The 26,349-nt window shown below is 56.9% G+C and overlaps 1 protein-coding gene across 1 annotated transcript; it reads left to right on the top strand.

Moving 5' to 3' along the window:
• The first annotated feature begins 6,833 nt into the window (after positions 1-6,833).
• On the top strand, positions 6,834-19,200 carry WNT6 (Wnt family member 6). Its single transcript, XM_030845031.2, has 4 exons — positions 6,834-6,916; positions 15,892-16,112; positions 16,340-16,674; positions 18,342-19,200. The coding sequence occupies exons 1-4, from the start codon at positions 6,837-6,839 to the stop codon at positions 18,801-18,803; spliced, it is 1,098 nt and encodes a 365-aa protein (XP_030700891.1). The 5' UTR covers positions 6,834-6,836; the 3' UTR covers positions 18,804-19,200.
• Positions 19,201-26,349: the final 7,149 nt, after the last annotated feature.

Below are 26,349 nucleotides of genomic sequence, written 5' to 3'. Positions count from 1 at the left end.
CCCTGTGCTATACAGCAGGTTCCCACTAGCTATCTATTTTACACGTGGTAGTGTACGTATGTCAATCCTAATTTTTAATTTGCATCTCTCTTATGGAGACCTTTCAGAAAGTATTTTTTTCTTAAGGAACAGTGTCCCATCTTGCCAGGAGATGGCGCTGTGACTCTGTGCTTAGGCTTCTTGAGACAGCCCGTGCTGTTAGTGATGGGCTGTGTGGACGCACCAGGAGAGGGGACGTTAAGAAATCCTCTGGTCCCCCCTGGACCCCCAGTTTCCCACCTGAGTTCAGAAGACCTGGTTTTGTTGAGGAGATGACACCCCACCTGCTGAGTCTGCCTTGCCCCACCCCACAGAGTATCTATCACCCTCTTGAAGTTCAACAGAATCCAAGGTTATGAAGTGTCCACTGCAGGTCAGACATGGATCACACCCTCCCCCAAACTCACAAGCAAGTGGAGGACAAAATCAACTCTAAATGCTGTACTTCCTATAAAATAGCTGCAAAGTGCTCTGAGTGATTGGGAATTGGAAAGATTGCCTCCAGCTACAGGTATTTGGGGCCTTGGAGGACATGGGCACTGAGCTGGGCCAGCTGGGGCAGGAGGCAGCTGAGCAGAGTGTGGAGGGGTGGGAGTGGGGGCCGGGGATTGGGGGTCTGATCAAGAGCCACTGTGAGCCTGGAGCTCTGGTGGAGACCACCAGGAAGATGAGGCTGCGGAGACCCCCAAAGAGCCGGACTGTGGCGGGGCCTGAATGCCACGTCAAGAAGCATGGACTTGGTTTTGTAATAGGCGTGCTCGTGGAAGTGTCACAGCAAGGAAATGGCGGGGTCGTCCTCGCGCTTTGGCAAAAGTAGCCTGAGGTCTAGACGATTCGGTGGTTTTCCTCATGTGTTCTGCGGACACATCCTCCTCTCATCTGACTGATTCTCAGAAGTGGTTGATATGATCGCCCACTGCCCATGCTCTCTTTCCTTGGCTTCTGTGAAAGCACAGCGCTCCTTTCCCCCTCCTGCCTCTGTGGCTCCTCCTCAGTCTCCTTTGCAGCTTCTTCCCCTTCATCCAGCCATGAAACATGACTTCACGAAGGCTGCTCTCACTCTGCACTCTCCCCTGGGCGATCTCGGCCTGCTCTCGGCTTAATTACACCCTATCCCAGAATGACTCAGCCCCGGCCTCCCCTCTGAGCTCCAGACCCATACATCCAACTGCATCCTCGACAGTTCCTTATGTTTCGAAAGCATCTTTAATTCACGTCCCAAATTTCCCCACTGAACCTTGCCTAATGCTGGTCCTCTCCCGGCATTCCTTGAGTGGACGCACCACCATTCATCCTGTTGGGCCAGTTAAAATCCCAGAGGCTTCTTTGCCACCTCCCTCTTCCTCACCCCATTTCCAACCTCTCCACAAGTCCATTGACCCTACTTCCTCCACAGTGGTCAGTGCTGTCTGCTTCTTTCCTTGCCTCTGCCATTGACGCAGGTGGACGCTACGGAGGCTTTTCCGGGCCACTTAGAGCCACTGCAGAGTCTCCTAACTGATCTTCCTCCTTCCACTCTGGCCCCTCTCCTACCTCCTCTTCACACTGTGGCCAGAGTCACCTTTGCGAAATGTAGAAGCGACCATGTCACTCACTGTCCCAGTGAAATCTCCACTGCTTCCTCTTGCTTTTTTAAAAAACATTTTATTAAGATAACACAGAAAAGAACATAGAACAAATGTACAATTGAACACCCTTGAAAGCAACTGCCGTGAAAGGAGGCAGCACCTTGCCAGCCATCCCACTCCATGTGCCCTCACAAGAGAACAGCCCCCTTCCCCCACCCTCCTGCCTTCTCCAGATCCCTGCAGGGCTTTCACAAGGCTGTTCCCTCTGCTAGAAATGCTCTTCCTTCCCTGTATCTCCCAGTTAACCCCAACTTATTTTTGTATCTCACTTGGAGGGTTCCCTCCTCAGAGGGGCCTTCTCCACCTTCCCGGATTTGATTGACCCTCCTCCTTGAGCCTCTCGCTGTGCGCTCCCTTCTCCTCTGCAGCACAGGTCAAGGTTGTGATTTTTCCACTTGTCTGTGACGTGATGTGATTAACGACCATCAGCCCGAGGAGGGTGAGGGTTGTGTTTGCTTTCGCCCACCGTTGTCTCTCCGCTGTCTAGCCGAGTGCCTGGTACATAGTATGTGTTTGATTAAAAACTTGCTGACTGCTGTCCGGGGAGAGATAGGCAGCAGACACCACAACTAGGAAAGGGTCTGGGTCTGGAGACCTGGATGGAGGAGGTCTGATTCCCTGAGAGGTGAGGGCTGAAACAGTGGGGATAGGTGGTGTGATCTGGAGAAGAATGACGCAGTGAGAAGAGGACGGGGACTTGTCTCCAGAACCCCCGAGGCCATGCCAGGGTTCTTCCAAGGCAGGAGCCAGGCCTGGATGGGGATGGTTGGAGAGGCTCCTGGGCCCAACCACTCCCGCTCGGGGCCACTGGGGCTGAGCTAAGTGGAAACAAATGTTCCCTGGCTTCCCCCCAGCCCAGTTCTGGTGGGCGAGCAGCAGCCCCTCCTTCTCAGCCCCTGCTCCCCCCTCCCCCTCTTTCCAGCTCCCCTGGGTTCTTTTACCCTTTGACTGATGGGGTGATGGGAAGGCTGGGTGCGTGGATAGGGTTGAGAGATGTGGAAGATATGAGGCCGGTGGGCTCTGTGCGGAACCAGGTCCTGGGGTGGGGGGTTCCCTTGGATAAAGACCCAGAGGGAGTCTCAGGGAAACCTGACCTGCAAGACAGGGAAAGACTGGTTAGAGCTGGGAACCAGGCATTTGAGTTCCCACTCTGGGCTGGAAAGGCACATTCTCATGATTTCAGGTGGGCTGCGAAAGCTGGAGTAGAGCATCTGGGATTCAGAAGGGTGAGGAAAGTGATTCTCTCTTTTTTCTATCTTTTTTCTTCCCTCTGTCTCTCTAGAGGGCTGGCCTTTCCTCTCTCTGTTCTCCTGGGACCCAGAGACCTAGTGCCCTGAGGAATTCTCTAGTCCAGTCACCACCCTGAAGGAATGAGAGCTAGGTCCCATTGCTGGGGAAGGAGGGAGGGAGGGATGATGGTAGGGAGGGACAGAGAGAGGGAGGTGATTGGGAGGGGAAGGGTCACAGGCCCAAATTCCTGGGCTCCTGCAGCTTCAGTCATTCTGAGAAACAAAGAAACAGAGAAAGTGATTTAGAGACAGACACAAACACGAATTATGGAGATGGGAGAGACGTGAAAAGACACACAGAAAGACAGTGAGAGAGAGAATCCGACAGACAGAGGGCTCTGCTTTCCCCTGCAGCGATTCTGATGTTATCTGTCTCCAGCTGCCTCTCTCCCTCTCCACAGTCCCCACCTCTGCCCCTCCTTCCTCTCCAACCCCACAGCCAGACACCCCTGTCTCTCCTTCCCCACCTCTCTTTTGCGACGAGGCCTAGACCTAAGGCAGAGAGATGGGGGAAGAGGTGGAGGGGGCCCAGAGGACAGAGGGAGAGGGATCAGAGTGGCACCATCCCATTCATGCTGCAGAGGTGATGTGTGTGTGCGTTTGTGTGGGCATGTGATCTCCAGGGAAGCAGGCATGTGTCTCAGCCTGAGCCAGCCCACCTGTGTGTCCATCCAAACCTGTGGGTGAAAGTTACCCAGCATTGTCTAGGAGAGGTGAGGGAGTCCTGTGGTTTCTGTGGGGTATCTGGAAGTCTGTGCCCAGCTGTGGGTGTGTACGAGTGTGCATGCGTGTGCATGCATCTTGATCTGTCTTTGTATGCCTCTGGCTCCATCTCCTAGTTTCCCAGCCCTGCTCCGTGGAGGGTCTTCTAAAGTGACAGTGATGGACTGAAGCCTCAGGAACATCTGAACTCATCTCTCTGAAGGCTTGAGGGCTTAAGGGCAGAAGTCATTGCTCTAGCTCTGACCAGAGGCCAGCCAACCCCTCGATGGGGTGCAGAGAAGGCAGAAGGCAGTGGGCAGAGGCAAGGTTGCCCTTGGGACAGGGACCCTGGGAACTGGGGCTTCGGGAGGCCTGCCCATCACAGGCTGCAGCCCACCCCTCCCCTGCCTCAGTGCTCCTGCAGGCACTACTGGGCCGGCTGACTCTGAAATGGGATTCAGGGGTGCATTGGTGGGGGGAGCACGAGGGCTTGAGGAGTCCAGATATGGCCAAATATTCTACAAGGTCTGGCCAGAGAGAGTACTGCCGGAGGGGTGGGGCCTTCTGCGTGTGTTTGTAGGAAAGGTGGGGGGTGGGGGCAGAAAGGCTGCCTGCGGGGGAGAAGGCTTCTTGGCAAACGCCCCAGTTTCCTGAGCTGATCCCTGCTCCCTGCCACTGCTCCCAATTCTGTTGTTTCAATAACATCATTTTTATCCACCCCACAGAGAGACCGTGTCTTAGGAGGGGGAGGGGAGGGGCAGGGCTAGAGCATGAGGGGGTGGTAATGGAGAGAAGCTGGGGTCTGGAGGCAGCAGGGACTAGATTTGGGGCGATCCCTCCTCAGGCAGAGGCAGGGCGGTCCCAGAGCCCTGGTCCCCTGATGACAAAGACAAATACATTAAAATTCTTGCCTCGGAGAAGAATGCAGGATAGGGAGAGCATTTCATAATCTGCAATAACAGTAGCAGGGTGGGGGCGGGGGACCGGGGGGGGGCAGGGGGTTCAGAACCCAGGCAGTGGTCCCCAGGGTGTTGGTTGTTGGTCACCTGCAGCCTCCAGAGACCCCCAGAGCCCTCCAGCCGCCTGTTCAGCACCATCTGGCCTGAGTGTGTGCCCAACCTGGGCATGTCATTGAGTGTGCAGGGTCTGGAGTTGGCACTGCCCTGCAGCAACAGCAACTGTGTATAAAATTAAGAGGTGCAGGGGCTGTGTATGGCATCTGGATGCTCTTAAGGGCTCAAATGGGAGGGGCTGCACTTGGGCCATGCCCCCCTGGCTATCTCCCTCAGCCACTAGCTCCCTTCTCTAGAACGCTCCAGCACCCTGACCAGAACTCTCAGTACCCAGTACAAGGAATTAGACTGACTCAACCTGGACACCGGGGCCCTGGAGTGGGGCTCCCAGCAAACCCAGGGGCTTCCCTATGTGCCTAGCCCAATGTTTCTCCATTTCCTTTCTCTTCTCCACTTGCTCATCCTTCCTTTCCCAGATCTGCCTCCTCCCCTGGGATAGGCATCTGTGGTCTTTTATTGCAACCCCAGCCCACCTTGACCCACTTGTGCCCACACTCGGAACCTTGCCTTCTCTCTGCTCACCAGGGTGTTCCTCTTACTTCTTTGGGCAGTGGCCTCATTCCCCAAGTTCAGGTGCTCCCCGCCCCTCCCATTCCAGAAGACCGGGAGCTTTCCTCCAGGTGCCTGAAGTTTCTGCCACACGGGCTTGAGGTCGTCTGTCTGTCCTCTCCACCCAGGAGCACCCTTACAGCTTGATGGCTGCTCTGGACAGCGGTGGCAGGGAGACTGGCCTTTGCTGTGGAATGTCCTGCACCACCTGTCCCTCGGCACCCCTGGGGCACACGGGGCCAGAGGGAGGAGCAGGGACTACAGCTCCCTGCCAGCCCGCTTGGTGTGATGAATGGAGCTGTCCTTCCTCCCCACGGGGCCTTTGATCTCCCCCCGTGGGGAGGGGGCCAGGGGCATCAAAGACATTTTTGTGGCATTAGAGAATCAGATAAACGCCATCTCACCTGCAGCTGGCCCTCCCACCCCCTCTGGCCCCGGCCAAGTTGGGGGGAGCGGCCTGAGGCAGGGACCCACGGACCCACGAGGCCCGGCTGCAGCGAGTTCTGACCCTTCACTCTCTTGGAAGTCTGCAAGCTCCACTCTGTCGCTCGCCTACACGTGCGAGCGCTGGATCGCAGGCCATAAAGAGGTTCTTCTTGCTGTGTCCTCTCCCCTCCGCACCTCCTCCCCTGAAGTCGGGCCTGATGAGGCGGGGGCTGGGGAGGAGAGTGGAGGCCTAGCGCTTCCTCCCGTGCTCAGGGAAAGGCTGAAAGAGGGGCGTGCGGCGCGGAGGCCGGGTCCGGTAAGAGGTGACCCCTCCGGAGTGTGCCCATCGGGCCGTCGAGTTCGACACCCCTAGCCGGAGCACCCAGCGCCCGGGGCCAACTTCCTCTCCTGGCCCCCGCTCCAGCATCCCACTCCGCACCGCCCCCCAACCCAAACTCCCTCATTCCTGGGAAGTTTTCTCTCTTTACAGTCAACAAACCTGTCAAACGTCTCTCTTCCAGCCCGTCCCCCATTCCTCAGCTCCTTTTCCTTCCCCCGCTAACCCTTCTCCACCCTACTTCCCCGCCCCTCCTTGCCCCCGACTCCGGGCGGCGGCCGGGGGCTCCCAGGCGGTGAGAGGCGAGGTGAGGGGGCGAGGCGGGCGGGTCCCCCAGCCACGAGCGCGCTCGGGCCCCGCCCCGGGACCTCGCTCCCGCCCTCCGCTGAGCTCTGCGCCCGCCGCCCCGGGGCGCTCGGCTCCCTCCCGAGAGTCCCGCCGCCTGACTGTCGCAACTGCCACCCCCACGGCCCCCCTGCCCCCCGCCCCCGCCCCGGCCCCGCTCCCCTCCCACCCCCACCCCCGGCTCTGATTTCTTCTCCCGAGCGAACTCGGCAGGAGACACAGGCGCTGGCTGCCCCGTCCGCTCTCCGCCTCCGCCGCGCCCTCCTCGCCCGGGATGGGCCCCCCCGCCGCCGCCGCCGCCGCCGCCGCCGCCGCCGCCGCCGGAGCCATCGCCTCCCGGCCGCCGCCGCCGTCGCCGCGCTCGCCCTGAAGCCCGGGCCCCCGCGCGCACCGGCTGGCCCCGCAGCCTCGTCCCCTGGCCGCCCCGGCCCGCGGTAGAGCTGTCACGATGCAGCCGCCCGCGCCCTCCCGCCTGAGGCTGCTGTTCCTGCTGCTCCTGTGTCCGGCGCACGTCGGCGGACTGTGGTGGTGAGTACTGCGTCTGACTGTCCCCGCGGGGCTCCTGGAGCTCGAAGGTGGGGACCTCGGGACCGATAGTGGGGCTCTGAATTGCGCTCCTGCCGCCTCCGGGCTCTACCTGTGCGCAGAGCCCAGCCGCCGGGCAGCTGGAGACGTGAGGGGGAGGTGCGTGCCGCTCCTGCCAGCCTCCTCCAGGGGCACTTCTGAAATGCCACTTAGATATGCCCACACACCCCCGCTCCCCCCTTACATTCTACTGTGTTTCCTTCTCCTGTGTCCCACCCCAGATTATGCGCCCAATCCAGGTCACCAAGGAATTGGCAGATGGGTAGGAAAGCCATTGGGGAGACGGGCAAGATCTGTAGTCTGAGATCCGAATAAAAGAGTCTGCGAGGAGGGCTTTGGATTTAGGGGAGGAGGGCTGGATTTGGGTAAAAGAGGGGAGCAAGGTGGGAAGCCACAGGCGGGAAGACTCAAACAGCTGCCTCTTCCCCGCCCTGCTTTGCCCACAAACCCACCAGCTTCTGTCTGGGCTCCTCCAGAGTGGGCGGTAGGGGCGGGAAAAGGAGTGTAAAGGGGAAACCGAGTCAGAACCTTAGCTTTCTCTACTTCCTCCTCCCCGACCAAAGAGGAGGAAAGGCAGGAAGGGACCCGAGCCTATGCCCTTCCATATGTAGGGGTCATGGGTGAAAAAATGTGCAGCTCGGGACGTACTGGGAACCGCGGAGGGTCCTGGAGGAAGGGAGGGAGGCCTGGCCAGCCAAGGGTTGGGGACGTCTTCCCAGACCTAGCCTCTCGACTTGGCCCTAGCTAGAGCAGACGCCTAGGCAGCTAAGGTTGAGGGAACTTTGAGTCTCGGGAGGTGGACAGAGGCTGGGGAGGTGGGTGCCCGGCCGGGACCGCTCAGAGATCCGGATCCCGTAGACTTTTTTTTCCTTCTCAGTCTCAGGAGCAGCAAAGACCCGCCCGGAATAGTTGTGTTTAGAGAGGAGGGACTTGGACAATACCGCTGGTGCATCAGCCAATCGTAAGAAGGCAAGGTCTTGTCTATTTGCATATCACAATGTCACTGGCTGGATTCTCTACCCTCCACTCCTCTCCCACCCCGGGATTTGGAAGAAGGGGTGGGGCAGGCAGATCCTTCTCTTCTAGGAAGATAGCTGGATGCCCACACAGGGAGCTGCTGGCCACCATCCCACTTCCATGATGTGGGAGAGAAGTCCCTCAGGGTGTCGCTGAGGGGACAAACTGAGGACGACCGAGGTCCTGGCTAGGGAACATGCGTCCTTTGATCCTGACTTAGAATAATGCAGTAGTAGCTTTGAAATAGACAGACCTGAGATCTAATCTCCCCCATTTGTTAAGCCTGTGACTTTGGGCAAGCCACTTCTCCCTGCTCCCAGATGTCTCAACTGTAGAACAGGGAGTCAGTCCCCCTAGCTGGCAGGCTCCATAGGAGGATTATGTGGGATGACCTACAACATAATTGGACATTAGGAGGTGCTCCTAAATGTAAGTCTCCTCCTCGACACCCCAGGTTCTGGCCAGAGTCCCCATGGGTGAAAAGGGGGATTAATTTAAATGTAAAATCCAGGGTCCCCAGCAAAATTTTGTAAAGGCATCTCTATCTCTTGTTCCCCATGCACACCTTTCCTAACTTTGCCCTTCCTCAAGGTATGGGGACAGGGGTCTCTCCCTGATGGCTGTTGCCTTCCCTTCCCCCTGCCCCATTTGTCCCAATTTTCTCATCCTTCCAGTTAAAAATACCACTTCCTCCATGAAGCTGTCTCTCTGTCTTCCCTCCCTTGCCTTCTCTGTGCTCCCACTGCACTCCATGCATTGGGCAACCCTGCCAGTTAGGCATTTTACTGACAACCATCTCCTCTTGGGTCTCTTTTCCCTGCTCCTGGAAGGCCAAGCATTTGTCTTTAGGGCCCGGAAGACTGAAGGTGCTGGGGACAGTTTTATGGAGTGTTGCTGAGTTCATCTTTCTGGGGTTTGTATCCATGGGGGTTCCTTTGTTTAGGAAGGGCTGTTGGGTGGGAGCCACACCAGAGGGAGAGAGACTTGGTCCCTTGGAGACTGACCCTGAAGCTGGAAAGCAGGGAGTGGGGGAGGAGGTGAGGAAGGCAGGTGTGGGAGAACACAGAGGCCTTCATGGCCACAGCTGCAGGGCGAGCCGGGTGAAGAGTGAGGGGTTGGGATGATAAGGTGTCTGGCGAATGCCTCACTCAGATGCTTCTGAGAGGCTCCTGTCATTCCTTGCCCCCCACCCCGGAGGCTTCACCATAAGTAAGAGCTTCTTCAGGCCAGGAGATTCTAGGCTGCTCCCTGATGCCTAGGACTGGTTTGCTGGACCTCTTCTCTCTGCTTCTCAGAGAAGCCAGGCCAGAGCTCTAGCGGTGGACAGGAAAGCAGCTGGCCTCGCAGCAGCCCACTGAAGTCCAGCAGCAGCCCACTGAAGTCCAGGCTGACATTCTAGCAGCAGCCAGGCTGGGAGGAGACAGGACCCCAGGAACTCTGAGCGACTGGACTGTCCCGGTCAGGAAAGGAGGGTCCTGGAGGAGAGCGGCCCAGGCCCTGGAATAGGCTCAGGGACCTGGCTCCAGGTCCCGGAGAAGTTTCGCTTCCACTTTCTTTCCCCCTCCCCCATCTTCTCCGATGCAATGCATGCTTTCTGAACTCTGCCTCTGGCCTCTGTCTGTCTCTCTCCCATCTGTAACCATATCTTTGTGAATTGCAGAATCCCAGATTCCAGGACACTGGCCAGGCTCTCTGGAGGTCATCTTGTCCAGCTTACTGCCTCCAGGCCATCCAGCCTATGCTCTGGCCCTGACAGATCCCGTTCTGGTCATCAGCTCCCACCTCTCCTATCCTGCTCCCTGCCCCCCTTCCCCCCTCCCCCGGGAAGTTCTTCTCAATGTCTGACCCATCTTTATTTATACCTCCAATCAGTGGACGTAGAAAATAACTCACTCTCACAGCATACCCAGATCAATCTCCCTTCTTCTCCCTTCCTCTTTCCTATTTCTGTTTTATAGTTTCTATGAAAGAAACTAACCCTCCCCTCGTTCCACTAGGAAAAGCACCACTCAGTCTCACTCCCTTCCCCCATCTCATCTTGCCTCCCTTCCCTATGGAAACAGGAACAGACGCCTAGGACAGCCTCACCTCTAGTCCCTCGGGGAAGCAGGGAAAGGACCCAGGCTTCTTCCCAACACCCCGGTTTTCCAGTTGTGAGCCCCCCCCACCCTTCCCCATCCCCTCTTCCTCTGGGGCCCCTGACCCTTCATGGGCACTCCTGTGGCTGGCCCCACAGACTCAGGATGGGGCGGGGGTGGGGTGGCCGTCCAGCACCCCCTCCAGGCCTCCCGCTTTGGCAGCTTCCCCTGGAGGGAGACAATGGGGCTGTGAGCAGAAAAGGGCAGGGGCAAAAGGAGGCTGGCTCGGTCCAGGCCAGAGCATGCCCTGAGCCCACCAGAGTCCTGGCACTGTGACATTTCCTGTGGGGCGCAGCCCCCTCCTGCCCCGTTCTCATCACAAGCCAGGAGTTGGTGGGGGGAGGTCAGTGGGAGGCTTGATCACCAGGGCCCAGTGAGGGGGATTCCAGAGTGTGTACTTTGATGGAGAAATCCAGCTGTGGAGGGGATGAGGCGAGGGTGGGGCGGGCAGCCAGGCCTTGGTCAGGCTGGCAGTAAGGCACCCAGCCAGCCAGAGCAGGAGGTGCTGGGGAACGCAGAAGCCGGCCCCTGGGGGCTGGAGAGGGCACCCTCTAGCCTGCGCCTTCCTTCCTGCGGGGGGCGGGCGGGGTGGGGGGGTGAGATCTTGGGTGCTTCCCTGGACTGCCTGAGGAGGAGCTCCGGGAGGGAAAGGTCACTGGGAGGGTTCTTCACCCACTTTCCACCTGGCCTCCAGCTCGGAGCCCTCTGTTTAATCCAGAAACGAGATCTAGAAAGGACTTAGAGATCATCTGGTCCAATCTTCTCACTTACAGTGAGAACTCTAGCCAAAGCTCAGGGACAGGAGGTGACTTGCCCAAGGCCCCCCAGAATGCAAGTTGCTGAGGGCTGGGACCGGGAGCCCACCTCCTGCTGAGTACCGCACCCTTGTGTGCTGTGGGGCTCAGGAAGGGGGTACAGGGCCTTCCACGGGCCCCTTCTGCTCCCCCATCCCCACCCTCACACAGTGCTCCCCACCTCCGCGTGGGAGAGCGGAAGGCACATGACAGATGCTCACCGGCATATCCAGTGGATGGTCACTGTGTCCATGCCTTTGCCTCCCACAGCCCTGACCAATGGGAAGCCCTCTTCTGCAGTGAAGTCATTCAGGGCAGGAAAAGCCCCTGCCTCTTCCAACAGCAATGAGGAGGAGAGAAGTGTGAGGAGGTGGGAAGGGCAGCACCCAGCACAGGGCAGAGAGAACCAGATTGGGCTGGGGTGGTGGGGGGCCGTGGGGAGGCAGGGGTTAATGGAGCTGGGGCATCACTGGCTTTGATGTGGTGGTCGGGGAGGGGGGAGGGGCAGGGGGAGGGGAGCAGTAATTACCGAGTTAGACAGAGCAGGACAGGACAGGCGGGCCGGGCACAGGCCCGGGCCCAGCTGCCTCAGCAGCCGTCAGGCAACATTTTTCTGCCCCTTCTCCAGCACCCACCTCCCCCACCCCTGTGCAGCCCCCGCCCACGGCCCCAGGGCTCAGGGCTCCCTCTGCTGGCTCTTGGGAGTGAGGGTCAGACTAAGGAGCGTGGGGAACTAGCGGGGGGCTGGCTGTGAGACCCTTCAGAGGAGCAGGCATCAGAAGGATCTGTGGTCCTCTCGGCCTCAAGAATCCACCGACCGAGGAGTGCTCGATGGGGAAGGGAGGGGTCCTGGAGGGCGCTCCTGGTCCACAGGCTGGGCTGACAGGGGAGGAGGAGACACTGGGATCCAGGCTAAGTAAGGGCAGAGAGTTGGAGAAAAGCACGTTCTCAGGAATTCACAAACGCTGCCTGATTGCCGTGCGCTGTGCAGGCCCAGGAGATGATTAAGGGTGTGAATGGGAAGACAAAACACTTGTGGAAGTCCACTCTCTGGACAGGCTCTTTTCACAGGTAACCTGGGAAGTAGGCAGGTATTATTTATTTCCATTTTACAGTTGAAGACACTGAGGCTCAGAAGGTTAAGTTTCATCATCCGTTCAACCAATGATAAGTACCAGCTTCCCTTGCTAGGGACTTGCTAACATCATAGAACCAGCAAATGGCAGAGCCCAGACACAAACCCAAGTCCGATGGGTCTTCAGACCCCTGAGTGTGCTCTGCTAATGACGTTTACTTCTTCCTGAGGGCCTTGTCTCGAGTGAGTTCATATCTAATTGGAGAGAGAGGACAGGAAAACAGGACAAAATGATTATGCCCCTCGCAGCATAACAAACACCCCCCAAATGAGTGCCACTTGGAGTGATGCAAGTCGGGGAGGTCAGTGAGGGCTGGGGCCCAGGGGAGGCTCCTTAGAGCAGGTGGGATCTGAGGCGAGTTTGGAGAGATGCTGGGTGAGATTTTGATGACTTAGGGGTGGCGAGGGGTGGCTCTGAGTTAGCCAACCCTGCTCAGAGTAAGGGCTATGTGGAGGATGGCATGCGAGGCCACACGAGGTATCCGAAGACCGCAGGTGGCCGTTTCCTCCGGTCCCTTTGGTTTTTAAAATATTCACCTAAATTTCTCTCAGCGGGGATCCCTCCACTGAGTGGCCAGGGTCAGTCACCTCTCTTCTCACCGTGCTCACCTGTACAATAAGGGTGAAGTGGGTGGAGCTGGACTAGAGTATCTCTGACATTCTCTTCCGCCCTCTGAATCCAGGAATGGAAAGGTAAGTTAGGCCAGAAACCCGGACCTCCAAGGCTTAGATCTACAGATGTTGTCAGTAGGAACTGGCTGCCCCCTGACCAAGGTCCCTGGGAGGGAGATCTTGGCACAGGCCGTGCCAGCTAGAATGGCCAAACCCAGGCTTGTCCCATCTTGTCCACATACTGATGTCTTTAGGGCTAGTCTTGTTTTTTCTATGCTGGAGTGACTGTTTAGGATCTCAGATCCTACATGTTATATATTATATATTTCCTACCACCACTGTGCTCCCGTCACCGCCCCCGCTCCAAACACGCAGATGCTCCCAAACGGGCACATCCTCTCTGGGCTGATCTCAGACGGATGCTAACTCAGAGACCCCGACAGCAGAGTTCATTCCCTAAGGAAGCAGAAGGGAAGGAAGGAGGGTAAAGGAAGAAGGAAGATGGGGGAGTTCTTTGTTGATGCTCTTAAAGATGGTGTTAAAGTTAGACGGGATATTCAAGCCTCTCTCGCCAACTCCTCACTTTTCTGAAGCCCAGAGAGGGAACTGATTTGCCCAGAGTGGCTCAGCTCACCCAGAGCTGACAGAGACCAGGGTACAAAAGCGAGGCCTGTTGTTTTGCCCAATGCTCCTCTGCCAGTCCCCTTCGGAGTTTCCTTTCCTGTGACTTGAAGATGGGAGTGAGGACAGGAGGGCAGGGAACAAGCTAGTCCCTTGGGATTCTAGCTGCTACTATTGCCCATCCCTCCTCCTGACCGGCTTGTAAACAAGCCTAGTTCCCAGGCAGCCAGCCAGCCTGGGGAGCCAGACCCGGACCAGAAACCGACTCCGGGGCAGCCCCTCAACGCTGTGAAGGGCCAGCCAGCCCCACCTCCTGGAGGGCCCTGCCTCTCATGCTCCTCTCGATTCCTCTCCTATCTCAGGCTCCTGGGAAAAAGACAAGGTCAAGAGGTGTTTCCCCCTCTTGCCTGCGTACCCACACCGTCTCCTGCTTTCCTAGTGCAGGAGGAGGGAGAGGAGACGGATAGGGCAGAGTAACCTTGGGAAGATAAGGCCAGTCAGCCTTGGGAAAGCAGGGAGTTAGCAGAGGGCAGGATTGGGGAGGGGAGAGTGGGGAACTTAGCGGCATGGGGGTGGGGCGGGGAAGATGGGTTTGCAGGGCCCCAGACTCCCAGGTGGAGTTCTGGACATGCAGGTGGCAGAAGAGGAGCTGGACAGCTGTGGGCAGGCCCGCTTCCCTGCCTCTGAATGCGGCGGGGGAAAAAGAAAATGTTTGAGGAAGCTAATTAGGAGTCATGAAACCACATGTGGACAGGGGCCTGGGCTCAAGTGAGGACCTTCTCCTTAGATGGCTCATTCATTCATTCAGAAACATGTATTAAATGGTATTCATTGTAGTATTATAGTAATTGTTCATAATATGCAAATTTTCATTAAAAATGGGAGGGGGGATACAAATTAAGTAGCTAAAAATCTGCCATGGGAGACAAAAGAAAATGACAGTCCTAACTGTCAACGTGCTTGCTCCATAGTCTTATCTGCCGACCTTGTACAGCCATGCTGGAAGCTGCCCCCCAATCCTTTTTGTAATGAAGTGGGATAAGTAGGTGGAAGGCGGAAGGAGAGAGGAGAGAGAGAGAGAGAGACAGAGAGAGACAGAGAGAGAGACAGAGAGAGAGACACCTAAGGGCAGGGTTGGGGCTGGACCTTCCCAGGCTACAGTTGGAACGCAGTGATGGGCAGGTCCTAAGCATGGAGGAAGAAAGGTCTGGACTATAAGTCTGTCCACTGAGGAGAGAACCTTGGCTCCTGGACTACTTGGGTAGGGGTGATGACAATAACCTGATAGGGTGGTGGTGTGTGTGTGTCACAGGGGGTGGTAGGAGATCTTAAAGGACTGAGCTTACACATCTTCCTGCAACCACGTCTTCAAACATCTCACTCCTCAGTGTTGAGAAGTTCTAGCTTAAGACCTAAATTCCTCCTGCTGCTACGTAAGCCCATTACATCTCCTTGCTCTGGGGCCAGAACGTGCCTAGTCAGCACGTACCTACAGAGCAAATGGGGACAGTGGGGCGGATGCACACGAAGGCTAAACTGAAAAGTAGGCCATCTTGACCTTTGGCACCTATCCACCAGCATTTTCCTCATCATTTTCCATCTCTCGGTGCCGCTTCTCCCCACCCAAAATTTTATTCTGCCTTCCGCTAAAGGATTTTTGAGTGGTTTCAAATTACCCTCAGCCCCCAAGTGCTCAAATAAGAGCAATCCAATTGAAGTGGTTCCACCCGGGTGTCGGTACCCAGCCAGTATAACCTTCAGGGGTATGGTGCATGGCAACCAAAAGCTTGCCTTGCTGCCATCCTGCTCTGAAAAGGTCACAGACCCTGGAGCAGGAGAAGGGTCAGTGTCACTTACTTTACAACAATGCTTCAGAGACTCAGTCCCCAGTTCCTTCCTCCTGCTCTCCTGTTCAGGGAAACAGGGGATATCAGGGTGGGAGGGCCCACTTTAGAGATCAAAGCTTCACCTTCCTTTTTGACAGAAAGAGAAATCTGGGCTAGAGAGACGGTATGACTTTCCTCAGAGGCTCCATTCCCTAGCCACTCTAACCTCCTGTGGCTTTCTCTATCTCTGGGATTGCCACTACTTTTCTAGCATCAGGGCTGATCAGCTGACACATTTCCAGCTTGTGGTCCACTAAGACCAGATCCTTCTCTGTCACTGTCTACTTTTCTTTGGTATCTCTTTATGATATATACTTTCTTTTCTTTGACAGCCTTCTTGATCTTTCTTCGGTTAATTTCCTCCTTGTCTCCCTTTTGGGCTAGGCCTGTTGAATTTTAACTGTGGCCTACCTGGTGCCAGGTGCCTTCACTTTGAGTCAAATTCCTATAAGGATTTATTAATGAAGATGTACACAGAAGGTTAATACTGAATCCTTGCTCTATAGCAATTTCAGTCTAGAACCTAATTAAGAGGGGACACACAAATGGAATAGTAAGAGAACCAGACAGGATAATCTGAATTTCAGTTGTGGGGAGCTGGTGGGTGAAGAGGCATGTCACAGCTCCTGGCTGTGGGCTGGGCAGGGCTGGTCTCCCTCCCCCTCACCCAAGCTCTTTGAGTCACACCCCTGATCTGCTGTTCTTTGCTTCCCAGGGCCGTGGGCAGCCCCTTGGTCATGGACCCTACCAGCATCTGCAGGAAGGCACGGCGGCTAGCAGGGCGGCAGGCTGAGCTGTGCCAGGCCGAGCCAGAAGTTGTGGCCGAGCTAGCGCGGGGCGCCCGGCTAGGGGTTCGAGAATGCCAGTTCCAGTTCCGCTTCCGCCGCTGGAACTGCTCCAGCCACAGCAAGGCCTTTGGGCGCATCCTGCAGCAGGGTCAGTGTGGGGAGGAGACCAGGAGGGGGCTGCTTTCTCTTCGCTGGGGGATCAGAGGAGAGGGTGGAGGTTTGGGTAGGCTGCCTGAGCCCCACTTCTCCCACGGGTCAAAGGGCACCCTGCCCTGATCCTGTCTCCCAACCCCCCATCACACTGCCTGGCCCACCGCATTCCCCCAGTACCCAGCTTTGGTCCTGCTGTCTGACTGCCCCTCCCCGCCCCCGCAGACATCCGGGAGACGGCCTTCGTGTTTGCCATAACGGCCGCGGGCGCCAGCCACGCCGTCACGCAGGCCTGCTCCATGGGCGAGCTGCTGCAGTGTGGCTGCCAGGCGCCCCGCGGCCGGGCCCCGCCCCGTCCCCCCGGCCTGCCAGGTACCCCTGGGCCCCCGGGCCCCGCGGGCTCCCCCGACGGCAGCGCCGCCTGGGAGTGGGGAGGCTGCGGCGACGACGTGGACTTCGGGGATGAGAAGTCGAGGCTCTTTATGGACGCGCAGCACAAGCGGGGACGCGGAGACATCCGTGCGTTGGTGCAACTTCACAACAACGAGGCGGGCCGGCTGGTGAGTCTGGGCAGGGATGTGTAAGGGTGTGTGTGTGTGGAAATGCGTGTGCGGAAATGTGTGAGTGTGGGCAGCTTTGAAAGGATGTGGGAGAGTGTGGTATGTGCAGAGGACTGAGTTTGTGGAAGGGTGTGGGGAAGTGAGGGTGTGAGTGAGGGTATGCAGTGTAGGAGTTCATTAACGTGTGCAGGGGAGCCAGCGTGGCCATGGGGACCACTTGGGAAGATTGGCTGGGGGCCTGGATGGGCATGTGGGAGGGGAAGTGGCCAGCCTAGAAGAGGGAGTTACTTGGGGGGCCTGGGAGGGCCTGGGGCTGATGGCCCAGTGAGCAGGGTAGGGAGGGGACACCCAGGGAAGAGGACCCAGGGCCTTTAGGGACCTCAGGTAGGGAGGACACACCTCTGAGACAGGACATGTGGGGCAAAGCTTGGGGTAGGTAGGGAGCTGGCTGCCAGGGCAGGGGCAGAGGAGGGAGACAAAGGCTGGGGACGAAAGAAAGGATAGAGGCGAGGTAAAGGTATGGGGTCTGGAGGTAGGGGAGCTGGGAGAAGTGGGGGAGGCCTGGAAATGGACTAAACAGGTCCAAGGGAAAATGGGCTTGGAAAGGAGAGAACGAGAAGTAGATCCTGATGGCAGAAGGGGGTCAGGCAGCGGCCGGAAAGCTGTGATCGAATCTGGGCACTTAACTGGCTGCCCAGCAATCCCAGACCAGTCCCTGTCCAGAGCCCTCGCAGCCTCTCCCCTTCCCTCTGTGATGATGAGGGTCCCATGAGCTCCTGTTTAGGGACTAGAAGCAGTCTGAGTCAGATGTTTACAGGAGGCGATGGGGGGAAAGAGAAGGGGCCTGGGAGCGGGAGGGAGATGTACAGGTCTGTAGATCAGGTTGGCCCCTGGACTCTGAGCTTCCGGAAATGATCTTCCTGGGGCGTCTGACCCCTTAAATCCCTAGTGGGGTTGTGAGTCTTCGACCCCAGCTTCAGACATAAATAGTAAATAACGGGCAGGACTCCTGGGTTCCAGTTCTCAGTAGTGCGTCCACAGTGGGCCCTCCTGCACCGTATGCCTCAGTTCTAGGTTGTGCTAGGGACCCCCCCACACACACACACATCCTATGTCTTCTAGGGTTCCGGCCTGAGGCATTGGGCAGGGGGGTGAGAGGGGGACCAGAGAGGAATGTCCAGACAGGCCCACATACCTGTCGGAGAGGGTTGGGGAGGGGTGGCGGAGACAGAGCCCAGGCGGCCTGCTCTGCCTGGGGCCCTGAGGAGCAGGAATGAGGGGGTTGGCCTGGCAGGAGGAATAGGGTGCGAAGCTGCCACCTTCCCCACCCGCCTCCCTCCAGGGAGAATCTCTCCCCTGCTGTCCATTATGCTTTCTCCCCCATTCCCTGGCTTTGGATCCTGGAACCTCTACGCTGCATAGTGACCCCCACTCCCCACTTCTCCTACTTCTCCATCATTCTTCCTCCTCCTCTCCGGGCTGTGGGGCCCTTGATTTCCTCCTCCCCACTTTGCGCTCTCCTGTTTTGTTTGTTTGTTTTTGGTCTCTGCTCTTTTCTTTCTTTCATCCACCACCCTCCCCATCTTATTTTCTGTCGGTCTTCTGGGCCTCGCCGCGTCCCGCCTTCCGGATCTGTCTCCATCCGCCCGCGCCTCTGCTCCCCGCAGGCCGTGCGGAGCCACACGCGGACCGAATGCAAGTGCCATGGCCTGTCGGGCTCATGCGCGCTGCGCACCTGCTGGCAGAAGTTGCCCCCGTTCCGCGAGGTGGGCGCGCGGCTGCTCGAGCGCTTCCACGGCGCCTCGCGTGTCATGGGCACCAACGATGGCAAGGCTCTGCTGCCCGCTGTCCGCACGCTCAAGCCGCCTGGCCGCGCTGACCTACTATACGCCGCCGACTCGCCCGACTTCTGCGCCCCCAACCGGCGCACCGGTTCGCCGGGCACGCGCGGCCGCGCCTGCAACAGCAGTGCCCCGGACCTCAGTGGCTGCGACCTGCTGTGCTGCGGCCGCGGCCACCGCCAGGAGAGCGTGCAGCTCGAGGAGAACTGTCTGTGCCGCTTCCACTGGTGCTGCGTAGTGCAGTGCCACCGCTGCCGCGTGCGCAAGGAACTCAGCCTCTGCCTCTGACCCATCGCCCGGCTCCCCAGACTGCGCGCAGAGCCGCCTCTCGGCACCTGCGGGACCTCTGGGCGCCAGCAGGGGGCGTTGCCAGGTTTCCCCTGGGAAAGTCCATCTCCCAGGCCTCTCTAGAAACTGTGAGGCGGTGGGGCTTGAGATATACGCCCGCTCATCAAGGCCCAGGGCACCGGAGGAGCCTCCAAGGGGCGCTTCCCGGGGGCTTCTGGGGGAGACCTCTCTCCTCGGCCCCCAGATAGAAACCAAAGAGCCAGTATCTAGGCCTCGGGATGCGGGGCTCCTCAGAACTGCTGGCCATGGGGTGGGTGGGTGCATTTAGTATCAATAAAAATATTTAAATCAATAGGACTGGGCCCATAGTTTGGAGGAGGGCTGCCATGGGGACAGGCTCTGAAAGGAGTGAGTAAAGGGAGATGGTTTTGATAGAACTAGCCTCTCAGGGGTCATCACCCTGGTTCTCTATCTTCCCCCTACCGGACTGGGCTCTTCTGGCAACGAAGAGTACCAAATCTCTCCCTTGGCACTCTCCTTGTTCTGTCTAGTACACATCTAGGGCTTGAATCTGCAGGCTGGGGGAGAACTAGGATGCCTCTTTAAAGGAGCAGACTGAGAGGGTCTAGAGAAAGAAGGCCAGAACCTCCGGTGGTGTACTCAGTTCTCACTACAGCCCTTGTCCTAATTCTGGGGCGGGGGTGTGGGGACACCTTTATCTGTCTTTCTGTTTCTGTGGCCCCTGGGGAATTCGAGGGTAGACTTTTAGGGCCACCCAAACTCATAGGATTAAAGCACTTTATAAACTGCAGAATGTGATGAAAATGTTATTAGTAACATCAGCTTTTGTTACCATCAAAACTAACTTCACCTCCATTAACATTGAAAAGACTGCCCAGAATGGCATTTCCAATCACGCTTAGAGGGAGATGAAGCGAAGTTGTCCCAAAGTTTCTCTTGGCATCCAATCACATTTCCTTCTTTCTGATTCCTCTCAGAAAGCTGATGGTGAGGGTAAAGGGACAGAAGAAGGATTTGGGGTTCTGGGTTCGCCAGAACTGGGCCTCAGGCCTCCATCTCACTCCAGAGAGAATGAGAGAGGGTGTAGCCCAATGGCTGGGATTCAGAGCCCCCAATTTTCCCACAGTCCAAATACTGCAGTGGGGAATGACTCTCCCATCAAGGTATGCAGGGCGAAGCATGAGCATTAGATTCAGACACTCTGGGTTGGAAACTAGCGCTGCTGCTCACAAGTTTACAGTATAGGCCATGTTAGCCTCGGTTTCTTTACCTATGCAATGGGAATATCATTCTGTTTCAGTTATCCCTTGCTGCATAACAAACAACCCCAAAGTAACTACTTCTCATGATCCTTTAGGTCAGGAATTTGTCAGGACTCAGCTGCATGTTTCTGCTCCTTATGAGAGAACTATTGGCTCTGGTCATTCACTTGGCTAATTCTGCTGGTGGTTCGGCTGGGCTGGACAGTCCAAGATGCTTCACTCATATACCTCTAGTGCCCCAGAGCTTCTCCAGTGGCCTCCTCTCCATGTAACTAGCTTGGGCTTCCTTATGACATGGTGGCCTCAGTGTAGTCAGACATCTTACATAAGGCTGGCTTTCAAAATAGACTGTACCAAACTTGAAGGCAGAAACTGAAAGTCTCTTCTTAAAGTCCAGGCTTAGAAGTTACCCAGCATCACTGTCACTCCTTTTTGGTTGACACAAGTCACAGAACCAGCCGAAAGTCAAGGGAAGGGGAAACACACTCCACCTCTCAAAGGGACAGTGGCAAAGAATTGACAACCATCATAATCTATCCACATCCTCATAGAATTGTGGGAAGGATTTTTTGAGATATGCAAAGCACTTAGCATCTGACAATAATTTATGACAAATTTGTGTTTAATAAATGGTAGTTACTGTGAGAAAGGGGATAGAGAGCTGATGCTTTTGCAGGCGTTGGGCAGGCCCTGATTGCAAATGAAGATACCCAACTCAAACTAGCTTAGGCCAAAGGGAATTAATGAATGGATCTTACACCTGGGAAGTCCAGGGGTAAGTCTGAATTTAGGCACCGCTGAACCCAGGGGCCCAAATGATTGATGTCATTGAACACTCTCTTTCTCTCTCTCTCCCCCCTTTCCCTCTCTCTCTCTCCCCCATCTTCTTCCCTAAACCCCCACCCCCATGTCTATTGTTTCCGTTTGTCTCTGTCTCTCTTTTCACACTGCCCTTATGCTCTCCTGCTGCAGAGAGACTTCCTTTATATGGTAGCCGTATGTCTACATTCTTAGTGCTGCTAATCCAAAAAGTAATGGCTTTCCCAACAGAAGCCCTAAGGAAGCTGGGATCAGGTCAGCTGGGGTCGCTTGCCTATCCCTGAACTAACAACAATGTCGAGGAAAATGTACCACCATGACTGGGATTGGCAGCCCCCCTAGGACCACAGGGAATGGGGGCACAGGGAGGGCACATTACTTCAAATGAAACAGAGGGAAGGGGAACTCGTCCTGGATGTGACAGACCCTAACCATGGCTTCCAGTGCATCTTCCCTGCCCTGGCAATGGCCCCGGATCCACCTGTATGACCTAGCCTGGTTCAGCCCTCAAAGATCACACTGGGGCTCCAGAGTGGAGCCTGTATGGAGAAGGGGTATAAGGCTTCAGGGAGAAGGAATGGGCATCTGGGTTTTCTTCCTTCCTTCCTCCTTCCCTTCCTCCCTTCCTCCCCCTTCCTCCCTTCCTTCCTTCCTCCCTTCCTTCCTTCCTCCCCCTCCTCCCTTCCTCCCCTTCCTCCCCTTCCTCCCTTCCTCTCTTCCTTCCCCTTCCTCCCTTCCTCCCCCTCCTCCCTTCCCTCCCTTCCTCCCTTCCTTCCTTCCTCCCTTCCTCCCCTTCCTTCCCCTTCCTCCCTTCCTTCCTTCCTCCCCTCCTTCCCCTTCCTCCCCTCCTTCCTTCCTCCCTTCCTCCCCCTTCCTCCCTTCCTTTCCCTTCCTCCCTTCCTCCCCCTCCTCCCTTCCTCCCTTCCCTCCCTTCCTCCCTTCCTTCCTTCCTCCCTTCCTTCCTATCTTCCTTCCCCTTCCTCCCTTCCTTCCTTTTCCTCCCTTCCTTCCTTTTCCTCCCTTCCTCTCCCTCCTCCCTTCCCCCTTCCTCCCTTCCTCCCTCCCTTCCTTCCTACCTTCCTTCCCCTTCCTCCCTTCCTCCTCCCTCCCTTCCTCCCCCTCCTCCCTTCCCCCCTTCCTCCCTTCCTCCCTTCCTTCCTTCCTATCTACCTTCCCCTTCCTCCCTTCCTTCCTTCCTTCCCTTTCCTCCCTTCCTTCCCCTTCCTTCCCCTTCCTCCCTTCCTCCCCCTTCCTCCCCCTTCCTCCCTTCCTTCCCCTTCTTCCCTTCCTTCCCTTCCTTCCTTCCTCCCTTCCTTCCCCTTCTTCCCTTCCTTCCCCTTCCTCCCTTCCTTCCTTCCTCCCTTCCTCCCCCTCCTCCCTTCCTTCCTTCCTCCCTTCCTTCCTTCCTTCCTTCCTCCCTTCCTTCCATCTTCCCTTCCTTCCTTCCTCCTTTCCTTCCCCTTCCTCCCTTCCTCCCCCTCCTCCCTTCCTTCCTTCCTCCCCTTCCTCCTCTTCCTCCCCCTCCTCCCCTCCTCCCCGTCCTTCCTTCCTTCCTTCCTTCTTCCTCCTTTCCTTCCCCTTCCTCCTCTTCCTCCCCCTTCCTCCCTTCCTCCCCCTCCTCCCTTCCTCCCCCTCCTCCCTTCCTCCCCCTCACCCTTCCTTCCTTCCTTCCTCCCTTCCTTCCTTCCTCCTTTCCTTCCCCTTCCTCCCTTCCTCCCCCTCCTCCCTTCCTTCCTTCCTCCCCTTCCTCCTCTTCCTCCCCCTCCTTCCTTCCTCCCCGTCCTTCCTTCCTTCCTTCCTTCTTCCTCCTGGCTCCCTCTAGTCAAATACCTGGGCTTCAGGGAAGTGTCATGGAGAATTTGGACTCAGAGTCTCTTGAACCTTGGCTAACTTACCAAGGGAGGGAGTGGAACCAGTATTGTGGGCCACATGGTGGAAAAATGAAGCACTGTAAGGATAGGGTTTTTATTCAAAGCTCTGCCTTCGCCAGCGCTCCCTGGCTGTGTACAATACTTACTGTTTTTTAAAAGTCTGCTGCACTTTTCTCAGAGGCCACCAGAGGGCGCACAGAGCCCAGCTTCCCTAATAACAGGGTTCACAGATAGGACCTGCAGGACATCTGGGGGAACTCAGAGAGCTGTGGGCAGGAGAGGGTAGGATGGAAAGGAAGTAAGGAGGCCCACGGAGAGCTCGGGTCAAGCTGCTAGGGTTCCAGACTGTCTGAGACCTCTGGGCTGACCCAGATTTAGGGCTGGGATGCCTGCCTCTGTCTCTACTGCCAGGTTCCGTGGCGGGGGGCGGGGGGGTGGGTAGTGGTGGTGGTGATATGGGGTGTGTGATGCTGGATATCTTCCTCCATGATGCTAGAGAGGGAAACAGAGGCAGTGGCAGAGACTGACACCACCCCAAGCAGGTTAAAAGGAATTCAGTGGAAGTAGCATGATACAGTGCAAAAAGCCTAGTTTGCTAGCTTGACCTGGGTCAAGTCAGTTAACCTCTCTGAGCCTCAGTTTCCCCAGAATGAAATGAGGTTCCTGATAGCACATTGTGAGAGTGCTTGCAGTCGTTAAACTGGCACTCACATGTTAGCATCCATCTTCTGTGACCAGTAGAGACTGGGAACTCCAGCAAGAGTCTGGGAACTGCCTTCTATGAAAGGTGAGAGTGATGGCCCAGGAGGCACCATTTTAACAATTATCCTGGTCCTCTTTAAGCTCAGAGATGGCTCTGCCCTTTTGCACTGCTGCCCGGGAGGGGAGCTGGAAGCAGAGCTCAGAAATGCCCCATCACCTCAACCCCCCCTTGCTCACCCAGCTGCTCAGCCCCAGGCACAGTCTGAGCCATCGAGGTCCCCCGCTGGCTGAGTGGTGGGGGAATGTGGAACTGGGGAGATGGGGGGAAGAGCACAGAGGCACTCCAGATGTGTGCATGACCACATCAGGAACAGTTGGAACACAGGCAGATGGGTGGGGAGGCCGGCAGGAAGGCCCAGGATCAGCCTGAGGCCGAGGGCTCAGGAAGCATTTCCGCTTCCTTTCAATGACCTAACATACAGGAGTTTGGGAGACTGGAGCCGCCCTTACCTTGCTGAGGGGCCATGGTCCCTGAGGCCTGGACAATAGGACAAAGAGCTCCCTTATCAGTCTGGGGCTCCTTCCGTCTCTTCCTCACGAAGATAACCTTCTCTGGCAGGGCATCAGGACTGAGGCCGGGCTGGGCTCGGCTGGGGCAGTGAGGGTCCCACCTGTTCTCACCCTGGCGCCTCCCTAGCCCTCCCTTCCCTGCAACCTCCTACAGAGCCACCACAGCTGGAACCATTCTCCGCGCTGCCTTTCATCCCTGGTGCTCCCCCCCAACCAGTGGCCCCTGTAATTGTGGTCTCAGGCGGTGGCTGCAGGGGCTGGGGCCAGAGCCCAGGGTGGGGCCAGGGCAGGGCCTGGGGGCTGCTGATAGGGGCTTGCCCATGGCATGTGTCCTCTGGCGCTGGGGATCCTGCTGTAGACACTCTGGGCTTCATCTTCACACATGCCAAGGCCGTGTGCCTACCTGTGCCCTCACCTCCCTGGGCTGAGGTGAAGCACTCCAGACGGGCACTCCCGGACCCTCAAGACATCAGGCCTGTACCATGCCTGAGTGCAAGCAAGGCTTGGGTATTGTTTACTTCCTGGAGTTTTCAAAGAAAGGGTCTTCTCCCTCTCCCTTACACTTCTGTATTTCATGAACAGCGGAGGGTAGGGGAGCAAAAAACCATCCTCAGCCCATGAAGGCCAGAGGAAAAAGAAATCAGCCACCCAGCCAGGTCAGTAGCATTTCCCAGGTGTGGGCCTCAAGAAAATCACTTGGGGCCTTGGTTAGAAATGCAGACCCCTGGGTCTTGCCCCTGGAAAGGCTGAGTCAGCTGCACGGGCCCAGAATCAGAATTTGCCTCAATGGCCTACCCTAGGGGATATTTACATCCGATGCATCACGTGTGGGAAATGCGGAGCAGTAGATGCAGATTAAGGAGGTCTGCAACCTGAATTATGAACTCATTCCCTTATCACATGGGGCCTGTTCCTAATCCTTTCTGGGCCTCAGTTTCCCCAACAGCCAATGGGAATTTGACTCCCAAGCCTGGCTTGTCCCTGCTGGTGCCCTCTGCCACTCTGGGCTCATGCCTCCTTCCCGGGTTGAAAGTGGTCCTGCCCTGCCCCTCCCCATACCCTTCCCAAACTCTAGATCCAAGCCGTCCCTGTCCCTGCAGCATGGTGGGGGAGAGTGGGGAGGGGAGGGGGTGGCTGGGGTCAAACAAGGCTCTGGCTGACGCAGACTGCTTCCTGCCCCCCCGGCTGTTTTCCTGCTGTCCAGCCAGACTGCTCCCCCCACTGCCCCACCCTCACCCCCAGCAGCCTCAAGCCCTTAATTCCCGACAGCTGCAGTGGCTGCCAGCAGAGATGGGGGAAAGGAGGGGGAGTATGCCGTCAGCCTGCTGTTGCTCAGGCCGCCCCCATCACCTGACAGTCTGGGGACAAGGAAGGCCCCACCCTTCTCCTTCAACTGCCCAGGGATGGGCAATCCCGGGAATGGGCCCCTTTTGTCTCAGAGCCCAGAGGCTCTGGTAGTTTATCCTTAAACCAGGAGGGGCTCTCTTCAGAGAGAGGGGGCAGGGAGGTTGGGAGGGAGGTGTATGTGTAGAGTGGGAGGTTTGTGCCCATTTTACAGAGGAGGATGTCAAGGCCACAGTGGGAGTAGGTTTCACTATCAGGGCCCAGGTTAGAACCAGAAACAGAAGCTGGAGCCTCTGTCCCCAACCCTCTGGCTCTCAGACCCTTACCTGAGTCTAGTACACTCATCCCATATTGAGGTGAGCCCAGTGTTCAGCTGGGGTGTGAAGGCAGAAAGGGATCCCAGAGAGGAGTGGGCCTGAGCCAGGAGGCTGGTGTTGGGGAGCTCTCAGAGGACCAAGCTGGCAGGGCCAAGGTAAGACCTGGAGCATCTGTAGGCAGGGCCCAGGCGAGCAGTACGTAATGCTGGGGCCGCTGCTGCTGTGCTCTCACTGGGTTTGGTTCCAGCTCTTCCATTAACTTGCTGTGAGAACTTGAGTAAGTCATGACCCTCTCTGAGCTTCAGTATTTTCTTGTGAAATAAAAGGGGACATAATAAGATGACCTTGAAACACACTTTTAGGATTAAAAGGCTCTCTAATCCCTCCTCCTAGGGTGTGCCACCCCGGGGTGCTCTGCTCCCAGACAAGCATTCACTGGTGTCCCAGTAACTTTACCTTCATTGGCTCACTGACTAGATGAGGTTGGGCCTCATTAACCGCATTTCACAGAGGCAGCGGGTGGCTCAGTGTCCAGGAGGCACCTGTTGTAGGTCACACAGCGAACAAGAGCAAGATCTAGAGGCTGCCAAACCCCTTTGTAGGATCCCACACCTGCCTCGGCAGCCAAGCCTGGGAAGTC

This window comes from Globicephala melas, chromosome 7 (assembly GCF_963455315.2).
Source record: "Globicephala melas chromosome 7, mGloMel1.2, whole genome shotgun sequence".
Taxonomy (NCBI): Eukaryota; Metazoa; Chordata; class Mammalia; order Artiodactyla; family Delphinidae; genus Globicephala; species Globicephala melas.
This window is presented reverse-complemented; position numbering and strand designations above follow the sequence as displayed.

Bases quoted from the DNA above. Each gene is read 5' to 3' on its own strand.
- WNT6 (XM_030845031.2), top strand. From the start codon at position 6,837: ATGCAGCCGCCCGCGCCCTCCCGCCTGAGGCTGCTGTTCCTGCTGCTC. The intron at 16,113-16,339 runs GTCAGTGTGGGG...CCGCCCCCGCAG, and splicing joins TGGGCGCATCCTGCAGCAGG to ACATCCGGGAGACGGCCTTC. The intron at 16,675-18,341 runs GTGAGTCTGGGC...TGCTCCCCGCAG, and splicing joins ACAACGAGGCGGGCCGGCTG to GCCGTGCGGAGCCACACGCG.